The sequence below is a fragment of the Apaloderma vittatum genome, unplaced genomic scaffold, assembly GCF_000703405.1.
Source record: "Apaloderma vittatum isolate BGI_N311 unplaced genomic scaffold, ASM70340v1 scaffold10487, whole genome shotgun sequence".
Classification (NCBI taxonomy): domain Eukaryota; kingdom Metazoa; phylum Chordata; class Aves; order Trogoniformes; family Trogonidae; genus Apaloderma; species Apaloderma vittatum.
In genome coordinates, this window is record NW_009727837.1 from 1 (window position 1) to 11,053 (window position 11,053).

The 11,053-nt window shown below is 42.7% G+C and overlaps 1 protein-coding gene across 1 annotated transcript; it reads left to right on the plus strand.

Annotated features, from left to right (window-relative positions):
• Positions 1 to 7,056: 7,056 nt before the first annotated feature.
• On the plus strand, positions 7,057 to 10,132 carry CHAMP1 (chromosome alignment maintaining phosphoprotein 1). The gene has a single exon (XM_009873835.1). The coding sequence runs from the start codon at positions 7,089 to 7,091 to the stop codon at positions 9,954 to 9,956; it is 2,868 nt and encodes a 955-aa protein (XP_009872137.1). The 5' UTR covers positions 7,057 to 7,088; the 3' UTR covers positions 9,957 to 10,132.
• Positions 10,133 to 11,053: the final 921 nt, after the last annotated feature.

Genomic DNA, 11,053 nt, shown 5'->3' on the forward strand with positions numbered 1-11,053 from the left:
GTGGAGCACGCTGCGAGTTCTGCTTTCCCGGCGGTGGGACGCTGGGAGACGCCTCGGGGAAAGCGAGCTTTGCACGGGACTGTCCCCGGCGGGACTGACCTCTTCACTCCTGACGGACTTAACTGCGAGGAGGGGCTGCATCGCCCGTGAGATCAGCGAAGCAGAAGCAAACCAAAGGCTCGAAACGTGTCACTGGCTTGTGTCCTTCTAACATCGTAGAGGATGGATGAAGCGAGTCTGCTCTTAGCTGACTTCTGAATGGAAAGAGGCTCATGTTAACTATTCTCACTTTTTGGAGCCTAGAGAAAGGCTGGGGGAGCAGGTGTTAGGAGGATTTGATGCTTGGTTGTGCAGAGGTATGCTGTGCTAGTTGATAAGAGTTCAGCGCTCTTAGAGGTAGGAGGAGTAATTGGAAGCTTCACTTGTACTGTTGAATGTAGAGACTTTGGGTTTCCTTTTGCTCTTCCGTAAGGTCCCTTTGAACTTCATTTACTTTCTTCTTCAGCACAGCGTAAATGGAATTTGTAGCCTAACGTCACCAGCATTCACAGCCTTAATTCACAGTTCTTGACTAGGTTGCGTGCTCTGGTGGGTCCAGCGGCACCTCATTAGCTCAGCTTCAGTACTGCAGAAATTGGGTTTTTGGAAGCTCTCTGAGCGCTATTGTGAAGTTGAAGTTAGAAAGCCCAGTCAGAAGTACATGAAACCCCTGGGTCTGTCATAGGTAGATCATTATTACTCTGCAGCTTGGAATGATGTTAAATCTTGTATTAAAAACTAATGTTGCTGTCTAGACTTGTCATTCTCTTAGCAAAGGTGCAACTCTTGCAAAATACCTGCAGTTCTGTCACTTTCATGTTTGTCATCTGCACGTGTTGTCACTTTTCAACTCTCCTCTGAATTGAACCTTGCCTGGAAACATGGGACCGCATAATTACAGCTGTTTTCTGCCTGGATTTGATGCCTCATGTGTTCTCACAGCATATTTCACCGTTTCAGTGGCTGGTCAGGTCAGAGTGTTTGTGCCTTTTCTAGGTGTGCAGTTTTAAAAGACCATGGTTTGGCATTCGTTGCTGATGGAACTTAGCCTGTATGGATGGGCTGGTAGCTTGAGAGTTCAGTTGTGAGGATGTGGTCAGATTCCTGTGCACGCTGTTGGATTAGCAGGAGCATAGCACTGTCTGTCTTGTTCATGATGTGTTGGAAGTGACCCCCTTACCTCCTGTTTGCAGGTAGCTGTGAAATGTCTGCACTGCCGCACTGTGGGGATGTTTGTGTGCAGCTTCCTCTGGGAGCTAAACTTTCTTGTCAGTCACAACACAGGGATGTAGCTTCAAGAGAAGCATCATGTTGCCACGAGACTGCCATTTACTTTTTGGCACTGTGTGAACTTGTCATTTTTCCTTTTGCTTAAGCACAGCAATAATCTGGATCTGCTACTGCTAGTAGAGGCAATGATACTTCTGTATCCAGCTTTCCTGTGCTGGGAACAAACTTTACCGTCAGCCCTCTTCACTGATAGAGGATATGGATGAACTGTTTGCTTGCAAGAAACTTCCAAGGCTGATGAAAATGAACAGTCATCTTTCCTATGCAGTGACTGGTGTCAAGAATCACAGAAAATAGAGGGCTTTGTTCTGGAGGGCTTTCCCGACTGTGCTGGCATCACTGATGTGTGTTCCATATCCTCATTATCTGCTTATGTCTCACCTGGCTTGATTCTTTATTGAGAAGAAATGAGATAGATCCTTCTGCCAGTGAGAACCAAGACAGTCTGGTTTTGAAGGTTGATCCAACAGATTACCTGTTGCTGTGTTCTGAAATTCCATGTGTCATTAAAAGCAACCTGTAATTTTCTGTGCTCGCAGCCAATTTAGATCTTTAGCTTTGAGCCCTTTGTTGCTTCCCTCTGGCACTGCCTCATGACAGTCAAAACTTATTCTCTGTAGGTGAACAATGCAGGGATATATTAAACGTTGCAACACTGACTGTTTATTAAAAATAACTTGAAATTATTACTAGATGTATAGCTGCAAAATTGGAATGGAGTTGAGAAGTGGAGATGTTATGTTAGCTGCTGGAGTCATTGTTGTGCCATGCCCTGGGTGTATTCTTTCCTATACATGGTGTTTCCTGTGCGTTTCTGTTCCACCACTGGGAGGTTTTTGAGAGGCTACAGGAAGCGTGGCTTGGTGAGCAGTGGGATCCTTATGGACGGTGAAGTGCTGAATCCAAGTGCTGGCTCTGAAGTGGCTGTATGTGTTAGCTGGGAAGATACCAGGAGCTGTATCCACTCTGTAACATTAGCTTAGACCACTCCTATTGTTTTGTATAACATCAGCTTGTCACAGAATGCTGATGCTCTTTGACTGCACTCTGTGGTTGCCCTGCAATATACATGGCCAACTTAAGAGTTTGCAGTTATCTTCTTGCCTCTGACTTCTTGGGTGCTTTTTCTTTCTGCCAAATCATTACTTTAGCCTCTTTGCTGCTGAGAACCAAGCAAAAAGGTGATAGCTGTTTTTTCTCGGATAGATAGGGATCCTCGTTACTCATTCTTTGCCCTTGCTGTTTTTCTGTTCTTCCTGTGGAGGAGTAGATGATGGCCAGAAGTGTAGTGTGGGGAACAGGAACTGCTCTAGGGATTCTCAAGCATCTCTGTGGAGAAAGGAGAGAGCTGGTGGTAGGAACCTTTTTGTGTAGGTTTGAGACATATGTGAAAGTAGGGGAATGGGGAGAGGTGGTTGATGAAACAGCAGCAGAGACAGGTGATCCCACTGCTGAGATTTCTGGGTCTCTTCAAGCAGCTTTTAACCTGAGTGATGGATGTTGATCTATGTCACTTGAGGTCAGCAAAAACTTTAGCCACGCTAAGAGCTGAGCTGGTGCTGATGCTGTTACTGTGGTTGGTCTCTGTGGATATTGTGAGCTTATAGATGCAAGCACTTACCTGTTCAGGTGGATTTCAGTGGAAATCTTCATGTCTCAGGAAGACTCCAAATGAGTTTTGGTTGCATTGAACTGTAGTTTAGTATTGAAAACTCCAGAACTCCTGAAGCGGAGCCAAGAGGTGGACACGGGACAAGCGTGAAAGCTGGATTTCAGGCTTCTGTTTCAATTGTCATGTGTTGTCAGGATAGATAATTTGTTCTGTTTGGCCGTATCTGTATTTATTTTCTTGGCATTGCAGCCATGAAAAGTGAGAAAAGCAGGAAGAGTGTAGAAATAGCAATTAAGGAATATGGTGCCCTTTGTATTTTTTTGAGTGGCATGAAATTTGTACTTGTCCTCAAAGGGCTTCAGATGACTACAGTGGTGTCTGGGTTTGGTACTTGGTTGAGTTCTCTGCAGTGCATGTAGAGCACTCTGCTAGATTGATTCCACCATTTATTTTCCTTAACCTTTTTACGGGTTTGAGTTGGAGCAGCGCAGAGTTAGGTCCATTTGATGTCTGTCATAAAGCATTTGCATGGCGGGAGCGTGGCCTGTCTTTTAGAGTTGCCAAAAAAGATGCCACCAAGCACAGATTACATCACGATTTGTGCAGATCCAGCGCCGTGGGCATCTGGTTATTGAGCATAGGATTTCTAGCCTGGCTGGCTCTGCTGGCATGGGACTGTTCAGAAAACAGTGCTATGCTGGTCCTTCACACTTTTCACCCCACTAGGCAAGGCAGGATCTGGCGCAAAGCATGTTCTGAGACAGGAGTCGAAGGCAGAGAGCGATGTGAAGCAGGCAGTTCTACCTGCGTGACACACCTGACTAGGGAGGAGGGCAGTAATCAAAGCTATGTAGAGACAGTGGCATTTGAGTGCAAAGTGAGAAGCAACCAGGAGCGATCAACAGGAAAACCTTACAGACTGGCTATTCATACATGTGCTTAGTCAACCGGCAACATTTCGGAGTGTAGTCTCTTCAGAAGTGTTTCAATAAATTTAAATTGACAGCATGAGTTAATAGTGGCTCAGCACTGTTGAAGTTTTATACTGGTCTCACTGTAACCTTTCTAAAACTGTTTCATGGAGTCATGGCCTAAGGGGCTGCAATACCGAAGTATTGTCCTGCTTACTAGTATGCCTTAATAAAGTACAGATTTTGTCAGAAGAGGTGGTTTCTTCAATGACTTCCAGCGTACTGAAGTTTTAAAATTAAAAATGTTGAGTGATGGCAGTGTGAGAGAAAGTACCACCAACTCTTTTAATGTTACTTCTTATGCCGAAGGCTTGAATGTCAACCTTCAGATGTCTGGAGATGAAAATGAGGAAGTGCCTGTAACTTCTCCAGTTCCAGAATAACCTCCTGGTCAAAAAGGCTCAGCAGCAACTGGGACAATTTGTGGAAGGGAGCCAGGGACCTTTTCTCACTGTTGCATTTGGAAAGAAAATGGAAATTTCCATTGTAAAGTAAGACTGAATGGGAGGAGAGGATGGAAGTTACGGTAAAGTGTAATTGAAAGGAGTGAATAACAGAAAATTCCAGAAAGAGCAACCGTTAGGTGGCGTGTAAAGAGGAGGGGAATTATGAAGAGGGTAGAAGGGATTTTGTGGTAAACTTTGTTGTAAGTTAGGATAAATTCAGCGTAGAAAGTCTTTTTGGGTTTTCTAGAGAAAAGAGAATAGACAACTTAGGATCACCACCAATTTTGGAAGTGACAGATTCCCTTTCAGTTCTGAATATGTGATTAGTGTAGTATGTCCTTAGTGTCCTAATTATTTTCTGGTGTGATTTGTTAAAAGTAAAAAATAAATCATGTTTTTCTTTAGCTTGTATGATCAATTCAGAATTTTTCATTTTCAAATTGAAGTCTTCCTTTCTTCCCATCATCTCAAAAGGAATAAAGTCTATTTCATTAAGACTTTTAGGTCTTTTGGAGTGTGAAGATGTGGCTTGCTTTGGTTTTTTTCAGCTGGTAAGTTGCTTGCTATCGCAGAGATACAGACCACTGAGCACAACTGTTGTCTTTCTGGTTTGTTTTGATCTTTTACAGGAATATAAAGTTTGTTATGAGGTATTGGGAAGTGTTTTGTGGCAAACACTGAATGTGGCGTGGATAACATTTTGGATTGTCTTTTGTATGGCCGCTAATAGTGCTGGGAAACTCCAGCTTACACCCCAGTGGTCCTTCCGCTTCGATATTTGTGGAGCAGTGCAATTACTTCTCATGAGTAGCTAGTCTGTAGATGGATGCTGTACGTTTGTCTCATAAGTGTAAAGCAGGATCCCTCTTAAAGCTCTGTCTGTGGTCCCACCATGCTTCTCGATTGGAAATCTGACTGTCCCCATGACTTAATGTGAAGTGTGTGTGCCTAGTACCTGCAAAGAAGTTGTTGTATGAGCAGCTGAGCTGTATAACCTTTATTTCTTTGTGCCCTCTGCTCCTCAGCCAATCCCCCTTTTCTGTGGCTTTTTTTTTTTCCTGTATCCATGTCATCCTTGAGCAGTGCTGCTAATTTACTTGCATTCTGTCCCTGCCCCAAACACAAAGCAGCTCACCGCTGTGGTATTTTTAATTCCTTCTCTTTTTCCCTAATTACAGGCTGAATCAGTCACTGCTTGTTCTGCAGGTTTTAAGACTATTTGCATACTGACCATTGGATACGCTGCTTACAGGCTAAACAGAGTGAGATATTCAGCCTTAGCCTCAGTGGGGGCATTTCTTTCATTCTCTACTCAGCTCCTGATTTTTATGAAACTTGTCGAAATCTAAAATGAGATTGGATTGCTTTGTCCAGTTTGATTGGCAACGTGTTTGTGCGAGCCTCATTTCCATAAGAAACCAGGGTAGAAACGCTTTAGGAATAAATTAAGAAAACTTGGTTTGGATGTGTATTTTTAGTTTAGTTGGTAGACTAATGCATAATTTAGACAGGAAAATTGACGTTAAAAGGACACAAAAAAATTGTGTGTTTTGAAACAGTGTGTCTTACAAGACTCCCAAAATTAGTTTGATAACTCAACATTGTAATCGTATAACATCTGATTAGTTTGAATGTCAGGAAAAAAGACCCTGTGTTTCACATAAATCTCCAAGTGTTCCTTTTACTACAGAGATACCTCCCACATTTATAAGAAAATTACTTTGAATATAGATAGACTTGGTTTTGTGTTTATTGTAGTAGCTAATCTGGGTGAATCTTGTTGGAAATGGTGGAATCTAGCCAAATGATTAAAAATTATTTGCATTTTGTTGCTGTGTTTCTGGTTTTGTTCTTTGTGTTTCTTTGGTCTTGTTTATTTAGTTTTTGGTTTAAGGTCTTGCAAAACAAGTAATTTTGAGAAATTTCCTTTTTCCTCTTTGGGGTGAGGCAATGTTTTGAATGCAGGGGTCTGTTACTAGCTGGAAATCAAGTCACATTTTTAAGCAGTATTTTTGTTGTTATTAGGGCAGCAGATGAAATAATGGAGTGGAAAAAATTCTTGTCATAATGAATAAAGTCTTTATGAGCAGCAACTTATGTTTGTCATGTAATTAGTGAAAGGAAAAGTGTTTAACAGATGAAAAATGGGCCTAGGCTTTAGGCTGATGTTTTCTTGAAAATTTTTTTTTGTCTTTGTGAAAAGCAGCTAATTTATTTTCAAATTATATGATGAAGTTTCCAAATGGCTTTATTTCAGTGGCATTGTTTCAAAGTATTTTTGTTTTCAGTTTAGATGTGTAATGCAAAGAAAAGCATTTCAAATCTGGAAAGAAAAGACAACTGAAAAAGCAAGTCACATTTAACAAATGAAATGTAAACTTAGCTCTTCACCTGAATTATTCTTTATGATTTGCTTGCAGGTTTTCTTTACATAGGTAGAAAGACCTATTGCTAAATACAAACTTTTCAAGTTCTACTCGTATAAATGACTTGTAGAAGTTGGAGACACCTGTATTTGGATTTCTTTATGAAGTAATTGGCACCTGTGCAAAAGTTATGCTTTCTAAAAGGGAGGGGAGGATAAAGCACGTGGTTATTTAGGAATGACAAAGAGTTGAAATTAACATTGCCAGCTAACTATACAGATTTTTTTTTTTCCTTTTTTTCAGGAACTGAAGCTTCCTCTTCTAAAGGTGAAGTGCTGTGAAAGCTGTTACTGACAATAGAAAAATGGACATGTTGCAGATACTGCGTAAAACCACAGAGCGCTTGGAGTGTGATCACTGCAGCTTCAAAGGAACGGACTATGAAAACATACAAATTCATATGGGTACCATACACCCCGAGTATTGTGATGAAATGGATGCTGCTGGTTTGGGTAAACTTATATTTTATCAAAAAAGTGCAAAACTGTTTCACTGCCACAAGTGTTTCTTTACCAGTAAGATGTATTGCAACGTGTATTATCACATCACAGCACAGCATGCAGCACCTGCGAAGTGGAATGAGGAGCGTAAAGAACAGGTAGAAGGAGATTCGGATTCCTCCAAAAAAAGTGTCACATTGGAGCCACAGAAAGCTACCCTTTCCCCTGAGTCGCACAAAGCTGCCCATTCTCCTGAACTTCCCAAATCTGAACCTGTTGTTTCCCCCAAGCTTCAGAAATCTTCTGTGTCTCCAGAGCCCCAGAAATCAGCTCAGGTGACTTCCTCAGAGCCAGAGAAGTCAGCCCAGGCCACGTCCCCCGATCCAGAAGAGTCAGCCAAGGCCACATCTCCAGATCCAGAGAGGTTAGCCTCAGCTGTGTCCCCGGACCCACAGAAGTCATCTCCTGCTGTGTCCCCGGACCCACAGAAGTCATCTCCTGCTGTGTCCCCTGACCCACAGAAGTCATCTCCTGCGGTGTCTCCTGACCCACAGAAGCCAGCCCCAGCTGTGTCCCCAGAGCCCCGTCGCCATTCTCCAGCTGTGTCCCCAGAGCCCCGCCGGCATTCCCCAGCAATGTCCCCAGAGCCCCGTCGCCATTCTCCCGCTGTATCGCCAGAGCCCCGTCGCCATTCTCCTGCCGTGTCTCCGGAGCCCCGCAGATACTCCCCAGCTGTGTCACCAGAGCCAAAGAAACCTACTCCAGCAGTATCCCCCGAACCGCGAAGGCACGCCCCAGCTGGGTCTCCTGAGCCCTGGAGGCATCCTTCTCAAATGCGTAGGCCTGCTTCCGCTTCTTCTCCTGAAACCCGGAGGCCTGCTCCTGCAGTTTCGCCAGAGTCGTGGAGACCTGGTCCAACTGTTTCCCCTGAGCCCTGGAAATCTGCACCTCACGAGGTGCAGAAGTCTTCTACAGTTTCTCCCTGGGCTCCGAAGTCTGCCACGTCAGTGTCCGTAGAATCACGGAGGTCTGCCCCTGAGCCCCGAAGGCCTGGCCCTGTTGTGTCACCAGAGCCTAGAAGGTTTGTTTCTGACTCGTGGAAATCTACGTCCTTTTCTGAGTCCCAGAAGTCTACTGTTGTTTCTTCTGAGCCATGGAAACCCATCTCATCTGTTTATCCTGAAGGCTGGAAACCTGTTCTGTCCCCTGACACGTGGAAGCATTCTCCCCCAGTTTCTCCTGAGCTTCGAAAGTCTAGTCACGCTGTTTCCTCTGACTCTTGGAAACCTTTTTTTCCTGAGGCCCGTAAGCCTGGTGCTTCAGTATCTCCTGAATCTTGGAAACTCTCTGAATCCCGGAAATCTATGTATTTTTCTGAAACTCAGAAATCCACCTCTGCTGCTTCATCTGACGTTCAGAAACGGGCTCATTTCCCTGAACCTCGGAAAAGAGCTCTGTTCCCAGAGTCTCGTAAATCCAATCCCACTGGTTCTACGGATGCCCAGAAACGTGCTGTCTTTTCTGAGCCCCAGAATCAGGTGTCTCCTTCTGCTCTTTCTACTGAAGGCCAAAAACATGCCCTGTGTTCTGAAGCCCAGAAATCAGCTCTTGTGTCTTCTGAAGTCCAGAAACATGCCCTGTTTTCTGAAGCCCAGAAACTTGCTCCCATTTCCTCTGAAGTTCAGGAGCCTACTTCCTTTCCAGACGCTCAGAAATCTGCTTCTCCTGAAATTCAGAAACATGGTCTCTTCGCCGAGTCCCAGAAACCTACCCCTTCTGTTTCTCCCGAGACCCCCAAACAAGCTGTTTTTGCTGATTCCCAGAAATCTTCTGTTTCCCCTGATGTTCCAAAGCATGCTGTATTTTCTGACATGCAGAAGCCTGCTGCTGCTTTATCCTCTGATGTCCAGAGACATGCTGAAACTACTGTACCTTCTGAAATCCAGAAGAACATCCTGTTTTCCGAGTCTCACAAGACTGCTCCAGGTTTTTCCTCTGAGCCCCAGACACCTAGTGAGTCTGGCGAGAGTGACTTTCTTTCTCACAGTTTAGACGATCAGAAACCACTGGAAGATTTATTCTCACAGGATGAACAATCGATATTAGCCAAAGAATCACCAGAAGACATGTTATATGCGTGCCCCAAAAAGAAGCCCAAGAAGGAGAACCAGGAAAACTCGGATTCAGAATTAAATAGCAGTGACTGTGGAAAAACAGAGGTGGACTCGATGGAGATAAAGGAGCAAGAATCCAACAGTGACCAAGAGCAGTATGATATGGAGTCGTCTGATTATGGCAAAGAGAGCAAAATAGATGCAGCTACTCCCATGCAGCCACAGTGCGTGCTGCAGTTTACTGAAGAGAAAGAGGCTTTCATTTCTGAGGAAGAAATAGCAAAATACATGAAGCGTGGCAAGGGAAAGTATTACTGTAAAATTTGTTGCTGTCGTGCGATGAAAAAGGGTGCTGTCTTGCACCATTTAGTTAACAAGCATAATGTTCAAAGCCCATACAAATGTAAAATATGTGGCAAAGCTTTTCTCTTGGAGTCTCTTCTTAAAAACCATGTTGCTGCTCATGGTCAAAGTTTGTTGAAGTGTCCACGTTGTAATTTTGAATCAAATTTTCCCCGAGGCTTTAAGAAACATTTAACCCATTGCCAAAGCCGTCATAGTGATGATACGCCTAAAAAACATTTGGACAGCCTTGAACCACTTGAAGAACAAATTTAATGTGGTTTTATCTCCTCTTGCTAGAAAAGCTGAATTTACAGAAGTGTTCAAAAGTGTCGTTGTATGTTAACCGAGTAGTTTAGCTGATCTGACAAGTCAGAAGATGCATGATTTATTGTACTGTGTTTAACTTGTCTTATAGCTGTATTACTGAAATTATTTCCATTCAAAAGTAATTTTAAATACACGTTCATGTCTTTGTATTACTCATCAGTAGAATCATACTTTATTTTTCAGATGTGCTATGTATTTGAAACCAAAATGGATACAAATTAGTTTTTTAAAGATACGTAAAACATACAGGCAGTTGTGGACTGTAGTGGCAAGCAGTCCATATATTCCTCTGAAGACTTATTTTCACATTTGTTAAATGTTGTAATTTTTAAAATGTTTTTATCAAATTCTCAGAAACAAGATTCTCCACCAAACTGAATGTGAATGAGGCAGGCCTAAGAAATTACCAGTCCTTCTGGCATAATTCTGCCCTGAGGTCAAAACTGAGTGTATAGCAATTTGTTGGAAACTTATTACACTCAGTTCTCTAACTTGACTTGTCTCAGATTTAGAAGCATCAAGATATTTATTTTGTGACTCTCTATTTTGGCCATGTTTTAAGCATGTACTGATATACCTTAAATCGATGTATTAACGTCAGACTGTGTATAGCTCAACACTTTTCTCTTGATGATTCAGATGTTTGTAATGTCAGAAACCCCCTGAATTTCTTGTATTTGGTGAAATTTTGTGCTTTAATCTTTTAAAAATAAAAAGAAATCCAACCTGGCATCATCCCATTTTTGTTTTTTCCAGATCACAAACAAAGCTTGCACATTGAACATATTGTCTTTTAAGTATATTTGGCAACAGGAGATGCAAAATTATCCTGGAGTTCTGATCTGAATACTTAAACGTAGGCTGGATGACTGGATGATGACTGAAATGTTGAGGTTAGTCTAAACTTCCCATCCACTTCAGAAAAACAAATCAAGTGTAAATGAGGAAAGCCATGAAAACCAGGAATTTGTGCAGTTACTTAGCATAGTTGCTAAACTATTGTATTATTTGCATATTAACTGTTAAAAACCTCTTAAGTATAG

Coding starts and splice junctions, on each gene's coding strand:
- CHAMP1 (XM_009873835.1), top strand. CDS start 7,089: ATGGACATGTTGCAGATACTGCGTAAAACCACAGAGCGCTTGGAGTGT.